Source organism: Pipra filicauda, unplaced genomic scaffold (genome assembly GCF_003945595.2).
Source record: "Pipra filicauda isolate LSUMZ 115617 unplaced genomic scaffold, ASM394559v2 scaffold104_size2351352_pilon, whole genome shotgun sequence".
NCBI lineage: Eukaryota > Metazoa > Chordata > Aves > Passeriformes > Pipridae > Pipra > Pipra filicauda.
Window position 1 is genome coordinate 1755155 of NW_024103485.1, and position 17305 is coordinate 1772459.

Consider the following 17305-nt stretch of genomic DNA (forward strand, 5'->3'; position numbering starts at 1 on the left):
CTCTGGTCAGCGTCGGCTGCTGCTCTGTGCCCATGGAGAAAACATCTCCCGGCATACTACAGGCACCTAGCCCAGCTTTATGCTGTTCCAGGTCCCTGCAGCCCCCAGCCAGGGGCTGGGAGGCCCCAGAGGGCCAAGGGGCTCAGAGCCCCTTCCTCGTGGCTCTACAACATGGCCACCTCTCCTACAACCAAACTACAACTCTTCTTTTCCGGTCTGGTTGTGATATGTTTACATTTCTGCAGGAGCGTCCATTGGGCAGAACTTCAAAACTTCCAGGGGTTTCCACCCCTTGGGGTCTACCACTTTACTTAGCCTCTGGGGGAAAACAAGGTTCAAACCACTACACTTCCCTAAAACTGAGACCTGGTTACCATCCAACCTGCCCAGGTAGCTCTTGGTGTCAAATTTTTTCTCATCTGAAACTCTCCCCTGTCACGTATAGTAGCAGCTAAAGGTCTAGAGCAAGGTGTCTGCTGAGCTGAGACTTGCTCAGAATTACTAAAATATTAAATATTCATGCTCACTTACCTTCGTCTATTAACCCCTATTAAAAATGACTTAAGGGTAAAGGACACAACAATGCTCAACAATGCTCTCAACAATGCTCTTTAGTGATACTTGACTTTACTTTGACCACAGTACTAAGATTCAATTATTCTTTGTTCAGAAATATTTTCGTAAGCAACATTAGACCAGGAATAACCTGTTCCATCTCTGGAGAAGGAAAATGTATCCAGCATCAATTAAAAAACAAACCTGAACACCCATACATATTAGCAGTTATAGCTGTCTCATTACAGCAATTTGTGCTCTATTTTTGTTCTCTAGTTCATTATCCATAGTGGACTTGAGTTTAAGAGGTGCTGATCCCTTGAATTGTCTTTGACCTGTGTTTCTCCAAGTAATTGCTATTCAACCTTGATCTGGCTGAGAACTGAGGTCTTCCAGCACCCCACAGGCTTGGGCCAATTGTGTATGAGATAAGTCAGAAAAATTTGAAGCCTGCTGCTTCTCTCTGCTTTCAGGCTTTTTGGAAATGACTAATGGGAAGGTATCTCACCATAAAGTCATGCTATTTATACTGCTCCAGCTTGGCTGGACAGATACAAAAATGTTTAAGTGTAAGTATCTGAAGAGAGATTATTTTTTTTTCATTTTTCTTATAGGCTATTATCGTTCTATAAATACATCCAGCTTCTTGATTGAACTGTACGTCAGTATAATTATGCAAATTAGAACTTTTAAGTACTTATAATTACCTAAATTTAATTCATTTTGGTGTCATCTATTGATTTTACCAGTAGCAAGCACTGCTCCCAGCTCCGTGATGCGTTATCTCCCGGTAACCTTTCAAGCACTTACTGAGACATTTCAATTGACTAAATTCCGTAGGGGGTTGGGATTTCATCATGGATAATGGCTGCTGCACTTTGCAGAGGTTTGATGTGTCTAGGACAATATTTGCATGCTTGTACCATGCTTTGAGATGTTTAGATGAAAAGCAAGAGGCAGCTGCGTCTGGTAGGGTTTTAGTTCAAATTAGCCTCCATTACACTCCACCCTGTAAGGACAGCAGTAGCTCTTGTGGGCACTCATTATTTCTAGAAACCAGGCCATTAATTTACCATTGTTTTTAGTTGTTTTTCAGTGGGTTTCCCCGCCACCCCCCCTCTTTTTTTTAATGAGGATAGTAATGCCACCCTAACTCACACAGGATTTGCAGTGCTTGGCTCATTAATGCTTTTTGAAGCCCTTTGAGGTCTTCCAGTGGAAGGAGCTATAGGGCATGAGAAGGCAGAGTTTATGTTTAATTAAGATAAATTCCACATAAAATAGACCATGATTTTTGGAATTTCCTGTAGCGTCAGCCAGACTGAGGTTGCCAAAGAAATTCACAGGTTCTTTGCTGCCATAAGGATTGTCTGATTGGGCAGGGGTGGTTTTTTAGAAAATAATAGGACCCAAGGCTTTTCAACGCTTTACAGATTCCCATTAGATCAGTCTTACATACTTAGACCTCTCAGTTCCAGCCAAAACTTATCATTAGCAGGCCTGGGTGAAAATGAAAAACAATTAGTATAGAAAATATTATCCATTCTTATTATCTGATATGGAAGTGAAACTTTGTCTGGGTCGTTTTTCAGACCCAGTTAAACAGTCAGTAATATCAAGAATTATTTAATTTTTGTTATCAGTGCTATGAATAGTATTTAAAGATGGTATCTTTTTCAGAGGTATTGTTTTGGCCTGATGTTTTGTGTATGTGACCTTGTTGTTCTTCTGTCTCATTTTGTTTTCCCCTGAAGTCGTGTTCATATTTTACGTCCAATGCTTTTCCACTAAAAATCTCCTTCATTAACGCGAATGCTCCAAGTGGAAACATCAATGTTATTTTTAAGGTATGTTCTTTCTCTATTCCTCTGGTTTTTTGGTATGGAAAATGATTAAAATTCACTTAATATATGTTTTAAACTTTGAGCCAAAGCTGATTTGGCTTTGCTGCTCACTTATCCCTGTTATTTTTGACACTAGAACTTTTAATGGAATATGTTGAGGCAATACATTGAGTATCACCTTTTTGAGTGATACCTTTTTGAATCAAACAATTTCTTGCAATTTTTTTTCCTAGTGAAGACAACCAGACTAAAATAAAAAATTTATATTTTAAAGCTAGTTTATTTATCATGCTGAAGTCAGAAGGCAAGTCTCAGAGAAGAGATAGTTCAGAATGACTGAAACCATTAGCTTTTCCCATATGTTTCTAAAAAATCAAAATACTGGAGGGTTAGAAGCTGCATTTGCCTCACAGAACTAATTCTACTCCTGTCAGGCAGCATGGGGAAATGGACTGAGGAACATGAGGTGGAGTAGACAGTAGAGGAACTCTGTCTCATTGGAGTTTCTTGGAGGAACTGACTCCAAAATTAAACTCTGGTTTATTTTCCAGTTGTCACCTAGAAAAGCTTCAGAGTTCAGAACGGTCCATCTACAGAAAGACAATACATGCATTTTAAAACTAGTTCTCTTTCAAAAAAAGCAAAAGTTTCCCTAAGAGTGGATACTGGTTTTAGACAAGTCCATAAAATGCTGATGGATACAAAATGGTCAGTGTTGCCAACAGCATTATTCCTACATCTTTTGCAGAATCATTTTCTAAATCAGAAGTCTAAAAAATTGATAAAAATAAATAAGAACAAACAAACAGATTTCTACACTGCCTTGATTTAAATTGACCTTTAGAGCAGCTGTGATTCTCAGAAAGGTGAATCTCAAGGCCTGTTAGGGGGAGACTAGCAATTCCGAAGGTTTTCTGAACATTTAGAGACCTGGTTCTTATGCTATTTAATCTAAAAATCACCTTCTCCTGTCAGCAAACCATTGTGTTAAAGTACCTTTTACTTGTACTATAGTTCCATTGCTTATTCATGGCAGATAATGCATGCATAAAATGATATGCACTGGTATTGTACTAAATTGTCTGCTGACTGCATATGTGAGGAAAGGTAAGTGGAGAGAATAAGATTTTTTGCAGGTTTGGGTACTAAGAGGGGTTGCTTGGGGTCAGTGTTACCTTTAAATGAAAGAAAAACAGATTTGGATATTTTGTTTTTAAGATGAGTTTTATGTCTCTTCAAGTACTCGTTTCATGGCAGTAAACGTCTGTAAATTGGAATGTTTATATGAAAAGGATGTAATAAAAAAATAAAGCTCTTTAGATACTAGTAAAAGTCATGTATTTTACATAGGGTGAGATGGGGAAACAAAAAATCAGGGCTGTTGTTTTCAAAGGCCATTTACTCAGCCACGGTGGAAAATAATCTCTTCGTTAATTCTTGTGGCTACAATTAAAGCCCCATTTCACTGAGATTATTGTTTGACCAACTCCATGGGGAGAGGGGTCATCACTGTTTGAAACTGAATATGAATCGTGTCATGGATAAAATGTAAATTCATGATAAAATTCCCCTTCAGCCTCCTGCAAATACCAACTTGTGAATCTTAACGTTAGACAAACGCTGCCATTTGTAAAAAGAGGTCTAGCATTACGTAAACTTTAAAATGTAACTAGACTAGGATCCTACCTCTGGATTAAATTTTCAAATTCTAATAATTACATAGGAATAATAAGCAGAAAGGCCACGCTTAATCAGAGAGCATTTGTTGCCATCTCAGTAGCTGCCAAAACTGTTCCTGCTTATGTGTGCCATCTACTCTGTCCTCTTCTGACACAGAGAGAGAAGTAGCAACTGTGAAGAAAAACAAGAGGGATTTATTGTAAAATGAATGTAGCTGTTTTGGTGGGCAGAAAAAGTCTGAACTAAATAGGAAGTTATTTCTTTCTGGTATTGAAGGAGAAAACTAAATTTCATGTGCAATTTTCACAGATAGGTGATGATCTGCGTCAAGACATGTTGGTTCTGCAAATTATTCGAGTGATGGACGGCATCTGGCTCCAAGAGGGACTGGATATGCAAATGATCATTTATAGGTGTTTATCTACAGGGAAAAGACAAGGTCAGTTTTAGATTATGAAAGGAACCTGCATTACATTATTCGTATTTCATGTAAATGGAAGTATACAAAAATCATCCCTTTAACTTTTGTTTTCATGGGTGTCTTATCTATATTACCACGCAAAGAAAAAAAAAATCACTCAGATTTTCAACTTCTTGAGCCCTTGATTGTATACTTACCTACTCCTGAATGCTGACTTTAATTTATTTATTCTGCCTCTCCAGAAGTACACCTGAACTCACTAGATTTTGTAACAACTTAGGTAAGAATTTTCCAAAAGCCTCAACAGCATCAGCTGGCACCAGATTCTTAAGAATAACTTCACACATCAAAACGAGGGCTTTGGAGAAAATTGGCCATAGCTACTGAAGTTTTAATCCAGAGTGGTCCTACATAGATGCTTAAATGAGCCTCCATGCACGTGGTTACAGAAAGTACCTGTAGACAAGTGATGACAGCTTTGCAGTGTTGATTTTGAAATATTACTCTTGTGATTAATGTTGCTTTGGGCAGGCCTAACTCATCTGAAAGCTTTATTTCTCTCTTTTATGGTTGTTATAGCAGAGCTGTAGCAGGGATACCAATTGCTTGCTAAAGAAATCTGCTGACAGCAGTAAGCTTGCTATTTTTTACTGACCAAATCTTTTACTGGAAATAATCCTTGCTCAAATAAAAGACTGATGTATCCAGATTACTTGCTGTACCAAAGCTATTAAAATAGAAAAACTAAAAAAAAAAAAGTCATTGCTTTCTGAGCCACAAAGTGAAAATGGGAGAGAATGAGTGATTGAAGGAACTAAGAGAAAATACAGAAGAGTTCAGGCATGTGGCAGGTTGTTATGGTGACCTGAAAAAGACTCCTCCCTTCTTTTTAGAGATGGGAGTCAAAGCTTGAAAGCTTCTACTTCAAAGGCCAACAATACAAGAATACTATTCCTGAACATAAGATTTTATATAGACTCTTTCATATACCAACAAATTGATTTTTGCCAAGGAAGATACAGGGAATGTCTCCAAATAATATTCTCTACCTGACAGTCTCTTCCTTTCAGCATCATAGCAGCAGAAAACTTCTCAGTGTCTCACAGTTTTTCCAGACATCATTCCTTATGAGTTACAGAAGTGTTAATATAATTTATTTACAGTTAGTGGTTAAGGATAAAAGGACCAAGTGACATGTTTGTGGTCATGCAAAATGCCTTCTTAAGGAGACTTGTGTATGCAGGTTTTCCAAGTCCTAGGCTAATGCCTTACTCCATAGGCCACCTTGTCCACACAAGGGAATAGAAGATGATAATTTCATGGCCATGGGAACACAGAAATCACTTTTCACAGAAACATGAAAAGCGAATACAGCACTGGTAGAATGCTACTTTCCAGACATGGTATCGGGGAGGAGCCTCTCACCAAATGAAATTATTAGAGAAAGTCCTTCCTGTAATGCAGAGTTGAAGGGTGGTGTGCCAGGGGACCACACATGGGGACAGGGACAGAAGGCTGGCAAGCCAGCTCTCAGTTCCAAAAATGGAATTAAGTTCATGCAGTAGAGACAGAGGATTGAAGTGAAGCATTGCAAAATGTTTGGCTTCTCTCTGCGCTTCAGAGTCCCAGTTTATGACATACTGGATCAGACTAATTTCAACATATCTAGCATCCTTTCTGCCAGCTGTGATCTGCATCATGTACTGCAGAAAAATTTGTGTAGCTTTCTAGACAATAAAAACATCTGAGGAAACTTTATATTTAATAATAAATATACAATTCTATTTTTTATAACTTTTTTTAGGTTTGTACATATTCTACCCACTTTGAATCTCATTAAATTGTTGACCTTGTTGGTACCTTGAGGCAGTTTATCCACACTGTTGTTATTGGTGGTTTTATTTCTCATTCACAGAACTACCACCTTTTACTGTATCCTTTACTTTTCATTTCCAAAGAGCAAAAGAAAAACAACGCTGATCTATATTTTCTGTTGCATTAATTATTTATAAACTTCTAATTATGTCTTTTTTTTCTGCATGGAGCGATCCAACAACGGGCAATATGCATTGATGGTCTTCATATCTTTTTAAAGCTAAAGATTTTTCATGCAATCTCTTTTCTGTCTGATTAGGGTTGGTACAGATGGTGCCAGATGCTACTACACTAGCAAAGATCCACAGGGAGTCTGGACTGATAGGACCATTGAAAGAAAACACAATTAAAAAATGGTTCCATCATCACCATCCGCTGGAATCAAGTTACCACGAGGTAACATCGTAATGAAGCTTATTACACATTTTGTGTTATACCATGGGAAAAAAGAAACCAAATTACAGTAGGCAGCAAAAACAAGTGGCTCAGACACGAGACAAACAAGTCACATGCATAGAAGCCAAGGAGTTGACTTAAATGCCACTCTCTTTCTAAGTATTCATTCCTCTGTTTCAGGTGTATTATATTACATTTTCTGTAAATATGTGTCATAGAGATTTTTTGAAATTTAGTAGTAAAGTGAAGAGAACCTGAAGTAGAAATTGAATCTTGAATGCAGAAACATCTATTTTTTAGGTCAGCTCTCTCCCTCTCTAAATATTTTATTTTATGTAAACCATACAAAGTTTTGATGAATTTCCTGTATTTGGAAATTACCATGTCACTACCTCCAGTTTTTGAAAGCTGTTTTATTAAAACTACCTAGTCATATTATACAAAAGATCATGCTTTTCATATCATATGTTCTCATGGCATCCCATAAAATGCATCTGATTTTATGAAACTAGATTTTATGTGTGAGCCAAAAAGTTGGGAATTTTATTTATATAAGTGAAGATTTTCCAAGGAACTCTTTCTGTTAGTTCTCTGTTGACTGAGCACATTGAGAGGCCCATGAAAAACCTTTTAATGTTTGTGTTGCTGGGACGATTTTTAGAGCCCTTTCTTGTGCCAACAGTAAATCAGTAGTGAAAATTTTAAATTTAAAGGAGTGCTTTGAGTATTTACCACTCTGAAAATGAAGTGGATTTAGAGCAGTTTGTTAGTAGGTGTAAAGTATAAATATGTTTGATAAACTTTAGTATTTTAGTAATTATTCCATAGGCATTTTTTCATCCTTAGTCACATTTTGACTAAGAGCACTTGAATTCCTAGTATATCATTTGATTCGGTTAAACAGGAAACAATCTCTGTAGCATGCTTTTTTCCAAGTTTGAATGTTTACAGTGTTATGGTAGAAGTGCAGGCAATATTTCAATTCAAAAGTGAAATACAATTAATTATTGATGGAAAACTCGATTTCTTGCTGCTGCTGCTGTTTGTAAAAGGTGCCATTAATGTGGAATATTCTAAAACTAATTTCTACCCATTTTCTTTCAATTTTTTAAGCATATAAAATGCAGTCAGATCTGATTGCACAGGGTATGCATAAAATTACTGCTATACATTCACTTTGTACTTGCTAGTGAATGAACCTTTGTCTTCTTTTACTCCTTAACAGTTTTTTACTCACACAGTACTGCATCCAAGGTGCTCAAAACATTGATGCAAAACAAGCTTTAATATCCTCATTTTACACTTGGGTGAACAAAATCACAGAAAGCTGAAGTATTTTATCCAAGGTCATCAAAGTGAGCAAGTAGCACAGTTGGGAAAAAAATTCAGCCAACTCATGTGCTGTGACCTAAGTCTTGCACAGTGCTGTCATCCATATCAGCCATTGCAGGAATCCCTGCATCTACAGGGAATTCCTGGATGCCTAAATAATCATTTACCTTGGCTGATACAAGTTTTGTCCAGGAACATAAAGATCTAGATTAGGACGGTTTGAGTTTCTATGTTACATAGCAAGCAGAAAACTATTTAGCCTTCCTGTATTTCAGTTCATTTCTGTAAAATGGGGTTCAGTTTTTTGGGTTGGAATATTTTGAGAGTTGATTATTAGGATTTGAGAAAGGCAGCTGAGTTCTGGAGAAAATAAGATCTGTGCTGTTACAGAACATGACCGTGGGTATAAAATAACCTACTTTGTTTATGAAGCAAATGGTTAAATTTGTGAATTTTCGTCTAATTTTGTAACAATTGTTTTTACAATATTCATGCAGAACATTGAACAGAAAATTTTTGCTTCCTGCCAAGAAGCTTGCTTTCCTAACGTACCTTCCCCCTCAAAGTTTTCCATAGACTTCCAAGCATCTGTAAAGCACAAGGTGAAAACCTCATGCATAAAGTTGTTCTTGCATTGTAACTTTGAAATCTGTGTATTACATTCCTACAAACACCTGTCTCTTAAAGTTTTAGCAAAAGCAAAGCATTTGTAGAACTGCTTTTTTTGTTTTGGTTTGGTGTTTTTGTGGTTTTTTGTTTTGTTAGTATCACAAATCAATGAGTCTGCGTACTTCATGTAAGTGCTTTCATTTTCCCAACTAGGCAATAAGGAATTTCTTTTATTCCTGCGCTGGCTGGTGTGTCGTTACCTTCATTCTGGGAGTCTGTGATCGACACAGTGACAACATCATGCTCACAAAAGCTGGGCACATGTTCCACATAGATTTTGGAAGATTTTTAGGTCACTCACAGATGTTTGGGAACATCAGAAGGTTAGTATCTGCAATAACACCCATGGTAAACTTTAAAGAAGTGTTCTGAAATTTCACAGCCTTATCAACTCCCATTAAAAAAAAATACAAAGGAGGTCATGCTTCTTTTTCTTTCAGAATTTTCCCAAACGACGTATTTTTATTGTTTATTAAAACCTCCATAAAAAATGGAGGAATGACTGGAAAAGGAATTAAAATATGTTGGAGATCCTCTTTCAGTGTAAAGGAGAAATCTAAATCCTTGTTTGGTCAGAGGTTTGAATGATGCAGTTCAGTGACCAGAACAGTAGACTGGCCTATGATAGAAGCATTCTGATGTCCATCAGTTTTTTTCCTGACAGAGAAGTGGTCCTGTAATGGATCCAAAATCATACATTTATCTAATTGACAACTTTTTCCCTATATTCAGAAAAGAAACCAAATTTTCCAAATAGACATGGAGAATAATGACATTATGCAAACTTTTTCAAGGTCTTTTGAAGCTCTGCATCCAACCACACCGAACTCAGGGGTTGTTTTGCAAATATCTGATTTACCTTTGTATCTATTTGTGATGTAACTATCCCATGACAAAGATAAATCAAATAGTGTGATCACATATCCAAGCTCCTAATGTGAACATACTGTGAAGGAATTAATTGGAATGGAATAAGAATAGATAGGATAATATAATGCCAGTATGTCCAAAACACAAAGCAGCTGTTAAAGCAGAGTAAAGAATGGATGAACGGTCCCTAATAGTGACAAGATGAGTAGTGTGTGTATGTCTTTCCTCTGTGTTTCCTATGTATCAGAATTGTTTGAGCTAATTGTTCTTTTTTTTTTTCTTTAAGCTGGCCTTTGACTGCTCTAGACTATCTCAGTGTGTTAGACAGACATAACAATGTGGGAGTATTGATATGAGAGAAGCTGATGAGGATAATAAGTACTTCTAAGCCAGGCAGTCAAAAGATTTAGTTGCTGTGCTCAGAATTATCATCCATCATTCAGGATATGCTCCCTTAATCCTACTTATTTGCTGTGGAAAGAATAAAGCAGAACAGAAAAATAGAAATAGATACCCATGCACACTCCTTGTCAAGTGGTGCATCCTTCTCTCCAGCAAAACTTCTTTTGGAAACTAAGAAGAATTTCTTTGAGTATTACTTTTACATAAGCAATGAATTACCTAGTTGAGTGAACAACAGGGTGAAGCAAATATAGGAGGGTAAACAACAACCAAATTTAAACAGAAATCATGTAATAGCAATAATAAAAATAGATATTAATTTTACTGTTTTACAGCTCAGTTACCACATCTTCTTATTAAGTCTATGAAAATAACTTAAAATATAGTCACTTCCATAAATAGCAGTGTTCCTCAATGCAGTGTATTGCTTATAAGCTACAGAATAAAATCATACATTTAGGACCTCCATTCATGGACTGCTCTCGTGATTCCTAAGGAATCCTTAGGTCTCCCACGTAACAGCAGGTTGTGAATACCATGGGATAGTCATTGTTTTTCTCAAGCCTACATGCAGCTGGGAGATACAGTATCAATGACTGTAGTTCTTATGAGCTGTATGCACCTTCGTGAACTGTAACATATTATTTTTAATACAGGAACACTGGGATATCACATTTTTATATCTCACATTTTTATGGTTCCCTCAAAATTTGAAACTCTCAATGCTATTTGTATCTACTCATTCCCACAAGGAAAGGCCTGCAATAGGCTTAGCCTCTGGCTTCTTTAGCAGCTCTTATATTATACTTTTATTTGATTTCTTATTAGATTTTTATTTGAGTTCTTTGCACCCCCAGCATATCATACTTGTAAAATAATATTGAAAAACCAGCAGCACAATGCTGTCAAACCTTTAGAATTATTAGTGCTGACTCTTGGGGGTTCATGTAGTAGATGCCCTACATAAACTTGTGAGGTTCTATAGGTGGCTTTAAATAATGAAAAGCTTCTGATGCAAATCCCTATACATGCAGCTGTTCTTTACACACATCACACAAGCAAGCTTTTTTTTTTTTTTAAGGAAAGAATGAAATCTATGCAAGTGAGTGAAGGCTTATAGAAAAGGCATCCCTGTCTGAACTGTTTAAAACAATAATTTCTTACAGAATTTAGGAAGCTGCTTGCCACAGCTGTCCATTTTCTATTCTCAGGGAATGCTTTTTGCCATTATGAAACCCTAATTCCTTATAAAACTTCCTGAGGATAGATCCTCTGCAGTATTCTGCATAGGGAGTGTTTCTTCTGAAGTGCAAGGAGTACTTTGGCAGCTGTCATGCACGGGCTGCAGTTCTTGATATCAAATCCAATATGAGTCTTCAGAGAACCTTTTGAGGCTGATCTGATTCATGCAGTCATGCTCACTTTTGTGCTCCTGATGTATAACACCCCAACAAGGGATTAATTAACTTTTCTAATTCCTACCCCCATCTTTAAAGGATATCCAGTAAATCTACTCAGTTTTGATTGCAAGTCACAAATCAGTTCTTTCTGATTTCAGATGGAAGAGGAATCAGGAATTTGCTGTCTTTGCTACTTCCATGTACCTTCACAGTGCAGCAAATACTTTAAATACTACTAATAACCTGTCTTTCCTTGCATCTAGAAGCTAATATTTCAGAAGTGTTTGAGGGAGACATATGATGTATCTAACCAATAGCATAATAACAGAGCTTGGTAGAAGAATTATTTCTTAAGTCCCAAAGGGATCTTTCCTACTGAACCATGAGATTTTATTATATTTTTTCTTTTTTTTTTTTTTTTAAATCATACTGGATGACACATTTTGTTAGTGGTAATAAAACGCTCCTTTCATTCTCTAATCCAGCCTCCACTTTTGATATATAATTTCATATAACTGTTTTATTCTTCATTTATTGAGCATCCTGTGGCAATCATCTTAGACCCATTCCAACTTAAATAGGTACAATATTATCCAGGTAATCATACAGGACTAGGTCAGTCATCAAATGGTTTGGAAGAAGGTGTCTGGCTTATGGTTGTGCCTGCCATGCTTTCTTTGGCTTTTGTTTTCTTCTTTTCAGTTCTGACCAGTTCCTTTGGAACATTTCTTCTTGGTGAATTAAGCAGGAAGAGATTTATTTAAATCCTGTGCTAACTGAACTAATCCAAACTTCTGCAGTCTCATCCTCCCCACTACCAACCTCTTCCAGCACTGTCATCTGTATTTTTTCAGTCAGTGATGTGTGGTGTGAAATTTGGTGGCAAGAAATGAAGTAGTCCAGCTCATGGCACACTGTAAATTCACTGTCCATTCTGTTATTTAAATATCAAGTCATCCTGATTATAGGCAGCACTCACTGACTGTTCTTTTCCCTGATCAAAATCGCAGAGAGTCTCTTGTCTCTTTGCCAAACTAATCCTGGGTCTTGGCATGGTTTTCCCAGAAAATCTGTTAAGCTGGTTTCCTTCTACAAAGTTAATTACTAGAGGCAGCCTAACTATTCCATTGGGAAATTCCAGTTATTAAGGAAGTTTCAAAAATATGGGAAAATTATGTTTCCCACACTTTCTTCCTAAGTCAGTGTTTTCTTACACTGGAAAGTACCTAAGAAATTCTGAGCATATAGAAATGTAGAAGTGCCTCTTTTTATTTTAAAAGTAAAACATATCGTTTTTAGTGTTAATAACCTAAAATTAGTGTTACTGCCTCACTGGAAGTGTTTATTTGAAAAAAAAAAAATTCTTTTTTTCTCAGGTATTACTTTCTAAAACAGAAACGTTGGCACATGGACATGGAAAAAATAAGTTGTACCTGCATTTTTTGGCTATATTGTATCTACATTTGTAGCTGCTTTGACAGAGGAAGAACCGTGTGCCTGAAAGTGCTAAATATTATTGCTATGTTACATTTTTAACACTTGGACATACTCGTGAAGTGCAGGACACGTCTCCATCCGAGCAGGAAAGAATGAGCCCAGGGCTGCAGGTTGCAGCGGGTTCGTTCATGCAGGTCCATCAGTGCAAGTCCCAGATCCCTGAGGTGGTTTCGATGGTTTTGAACAGCTTCTAGGCACAAGCTGTTGTCAGGGTGTTCTGTTTGTGTTGCCTGCTGCTCAGAGTGCAGTCTAATCTCCACACTTGGTTACCTGTGTCCTTCTTAAGGTTCGTGCCTTTCTGACTGCAGGTCATGTGATTGTGCCCCTCGAGGTAGCTGGCAGGTTGAGGAGGTGTGAGGGTGGGCCACCTGGAGCAGGAAAACTGACTGACAATCAGTGAGTTTACCTCAGCTCTTTCAAGTAATCCAGTCAAAGAGGATTTTGCCAGTATTTCCACCTGAAGCCTATCATTGCTGTCTTGGCTTTATGAGTTTGGGTGGCTGGTGGACTGGGAGGGACAAGAGGTTGAGAAATGGTTAACGAGGGCGTGAATGTAGTTACTTTTTTCTTTAATTACTCCAAGGCATCTGAAAACTGGATTTCTAGCTAGACAGAGTGGGAGTAGCAGAATTCATTTAAAACTACCTTTTCCCAGGTTCAGCAAATTCATAGACTATTTACCACTATGGGTCTAGTAACGTGGGGATTCAGAGCAGGTTTACAAAGAGGTGAGTTTATAAACCATCTCCCTCAGAATAGGGCAGAGCTTTTATCTCATCTGCTTGACAATCAGGTTACTGAAAAATGAGTTTAAAGTAAAAGGCTAGAGTGTGACCTCTTGACAAGTCTACGTTTCCTCATCCATGTGGTCAAGAAGAAAACTGGCCTCTGACTTCAGTAATGGCTTAAAATTTTACTCAACTCATAAGGAAGAGCAATATCTCGCGATACTTTGAAGCAATTTTGAAATAAGACTGAAGTGGAAGAAAGCAGATTTCAGTCGAGTGACTCAGTTTCTGTAGTCATTACATAGGTGAGGGTTTGTTAGAGAGGAAAGTAAAAAAAAGGAATTTCAGCCTTGACAAATGAAAATGAGTAAATAGAGGTGATGAATCCATTGTTTGCATGTCCTGCCTTTTATTTTAAGAGGAGCTTTAGTTCTATTTGAGTCTACCAAGGTGCCAAACATTCTTAATGCACAGGTGTGTGTGATGAGATGCCCACAATTATCTACATATCACCAAAGCTCATATGCTTGCCAATCATTTATGTTGAATTACACAAATGCTTCACTCAGATACATTCTGAGTTGTGCTGCTTAAGGTTAATTATTTGGTTTGGGTCTGTGAGGTTTGTGAATCAGGCCTTTGCATTTTTTCACCAATACCATGAAGTCACAAAGAAGCTTTTAATCCACTCTGCAATAATAACACTTTCTAAGTTATTTGACCATCTGTTTCACTGGTCAAATATATTTGCAGTTAAAATGCAACTAAAATACACTTCCATAAACAGAAGCAGGAATTGTTTAGTTGATGCTGTAATGGGGTCTGGTTTTGGTGGTAAGCACCTCCCTATTTCATTTGACAGCATGAACTTCTTTGCAGATTTAAAAGCCACTGAGTCAGACAATGACAGGAGTGTGGATTGATTATAACCCCAGACTCTGAAATAGATTAAGTAAATGATCTGCAGTGGTCTCAATTATGATCTTTCAAAGTGAACTTTACTGGTATGAAAGAGAACCAGGTCCCACAGAATGAGTTAACGCTTTTCATTTTCTTTTTTTTTTTTTTTTTGTCTTTATGTTGGAGGAGCTGTTGTGAAGGTTTTCTGAAGATAAGATGATCTGGCCCTTCCCACTGAGAGGTGTAAAACTGTTTTGCCAGCACTGCAAAGAGAGAGCTATTGCTCCTGGGTAAACAAGCCCACCTTCCTCAGCCTCTCCTCACAGTCACGTACCACCAACATGTCTTTTGCTGAATTACTCCAGTTTAGCAACATCTTGCTTGTTCTGGCAGGGTGTGACTGCCAAATACTAAGTAGAAGATCTTTCAGTAATAAGTAGAACCTTTTTCTGTTTGGCATCTTTCAGTCTTTTCATTTGCAACCACTATGATGGGATGGAGAATGTATTCGTTCATTTTTTTAGTAGAAGTCTATTGTAAAAGGTTTTGACTGTGACAAAAGTTTGGATTAGCAGTGTTTTAGAAGGGGATCTGGGAGTTATATTATGGTCAAGTTGAGTACAAGTTGATAAAATACTGAATTGGAAAGCTTGAAATGTGAAGTAATTATTTGCTTCATGTAACATTGGGAAAACTTCACATTCAACTGGAGTATTTTTAACATGTTACTTATAGATAGATGTGGATAAGGAGTTCAGAAAAATTACAAGGAGTCCGAGAAAAGCAATTAAAATTATCAGACATCTGAAAAACAAGGCTTGTGAGTAAAGGTTGAAACAATTGTCTACAGAAGATTGAGAAAGACAGTAACAGTCTGAAAATACATTAGAAGCTGCTGTAAAGGAGACAGGATCTTCATGTTCCCTTAGGAAAGAACAAGAATTAATAGAATGAAAGCATAGCAAGGGTTAGATTAGGCATTAAGGGAAAAAACACTGTGAGGGAACATACTAGAACAGAAATTTGATAGGGAGGTTTAAGAAGAATTCAGTCAATAAAAATCTGTGAGAATAGGCTAAATAAGCATCTCAGAAACATGTTTATAGTTGATCTTGTGCTGATAAGAAGAAAAATTGAGTATCTCTTGTGGTCCAGGCATATTTCTTTATGAATCTTTATGTGCTTGCTGGAGATGAACTGTGTTGTGCAGTTGTTCCCTGTTTCATTCTTCAGCGTATAAAAGGAACACAATTGCATATGCTTTTTTCTATTTCTACAAATATATGTGATTACTATGATTAAATATTTTCATTTGGCTTAGAGAAATAAGCACTCATGTGCATTTATTTTGTGCGAGTGCATTCTTCAATAAGCTTTTGGCTTTTGCTGCAAAGGATGTCAGCAGTCAAGCACTTCCTAAAATCTTTTCCTCTTTTATTGGATACATCTAAATTCCACATAGTCATGCTGAATACTATCAGTCACTCTTGACTCAGCCAAAATGGTTTTAAAGCAGTCAGGGAATATCTGGGGGGCATGTGCTGCTGAGCAGCTGGTTTTAAATTGCACAGAGTTCTGTCTGGTTTCTCACGCACTGTCCAGATGACAGCTTGGCCTACAACTGTTTTGATCTCATTGTATTAATGTGTGTGACTTGCACTTTTCCATAAGTACACCATTGGGAAGTTTAGATTGGATCAGAGTAAAGGTCATTTGTTGTTGATTATCTTACCTGCTTTTAATATAAAGGGAAGTCAGTGTATCATTCTCAAATGTTCTGTACTGTGAGACTCACAGTAGGAAAAACTAAAACAATTGTTGACCTTACAAGCTTTGTTAATCAGTTTACATCTAGTGCTTCATAACAAATCCTGATGATCTTACTGGTTTTCTAGGAATGCAGCATATTTCTAGCCTACAGTTAAGTCCCAGTAGATGTTCCCATCACCCCAGACCAAGTTTATTTTTGCATGATGATCTCTTCATTTGCTTGAGGTTTCCTTTCTTCCTTCCCTCTCATGACATATCATCCAAACATTTGTAATCTCCAGAGGAACTGTAAAACACATTCCCATGAAAATCTTAAATCTCTAAAAGCAGTACATGAGAAAAAAAAAAAAAAAAAGAATAAAACCACCATAAAACCAGCCTTGCTTCTCACTGAATGGCTTGAGTAAGCTCTTTTGTCACAGCCATAGTAAAGTATAAGTCTTTAAAGTCCAGGACTGCAATCAGACTCTGTCATAAACAGGAATATTGCCTTTTTGACTGATTTCTATTATAAAACCAAAGGGTTCATTAATCTCATCTGGGGCTTTAGTGGGGAGGAAAAAAAAGAAGGAAAGAAAGGAAAGAAAAGAGTAGTTGAGTAAGGTAGGTTTAATGATTTTGGGAGGTTTATTGGCTGTACATCTTTGGTCTTTGGTCTGTCTCAAGCCTAGTTCTCTCAATGAGGCTTTTCTTCTCTAGAAATAATGGTATCTGACATTACAATTACACAGTAGAGGTCATTCAACAATGCTTCAATTCCATATTTCTTTGACACGCCATAAAGAAAAGAAAAAAGGCTTTTGGTCTACAGAGATGTAGTAAAAGGCTTTTACTTGAAAATACTTCATCATACCAGTTTTGTTAAACTGATGCCAGTCATTTCTTTAATTTGATGGAGGCAGCAATTTGTAATCCATACAGATTTTAGGCCAAGGGGCTCTTGTCCCATTGGCTGTTACACAGATA

General features: G+C 37.1%; 1 protein-coding gene across 1 annotated transcript in view; it reads left to right on the forward strand.

Annotated features, from left to right (window-relative positions):
• PIK3C2G (phosphatidylinositol-4-phosphate 3-kinase catalytic subunit type 2 gamma) overlaps positions 1-17305 on the forward strand; it is a 205679-nt gene that overhangs the window by 128209 nt on the left and 60165 nt on the right. The window contains exons 21-24 of the mRNA XM_039379280.1: positions 2310-2402; positions 4389-4518; positions 6635-6771; positions 8926-9095. Coding sequence (XP_039235214.1) covers positions 2310-2402; positions 4389-4518; positions 6635-6771; positions 8926-9095 — 530 coding nt within the window. The remainder of the gene's footprint in view (positions 1-2309; positions 2403-4388; positions 4519-6634; positions 6772-8925; positions 9096-17305) is intronic.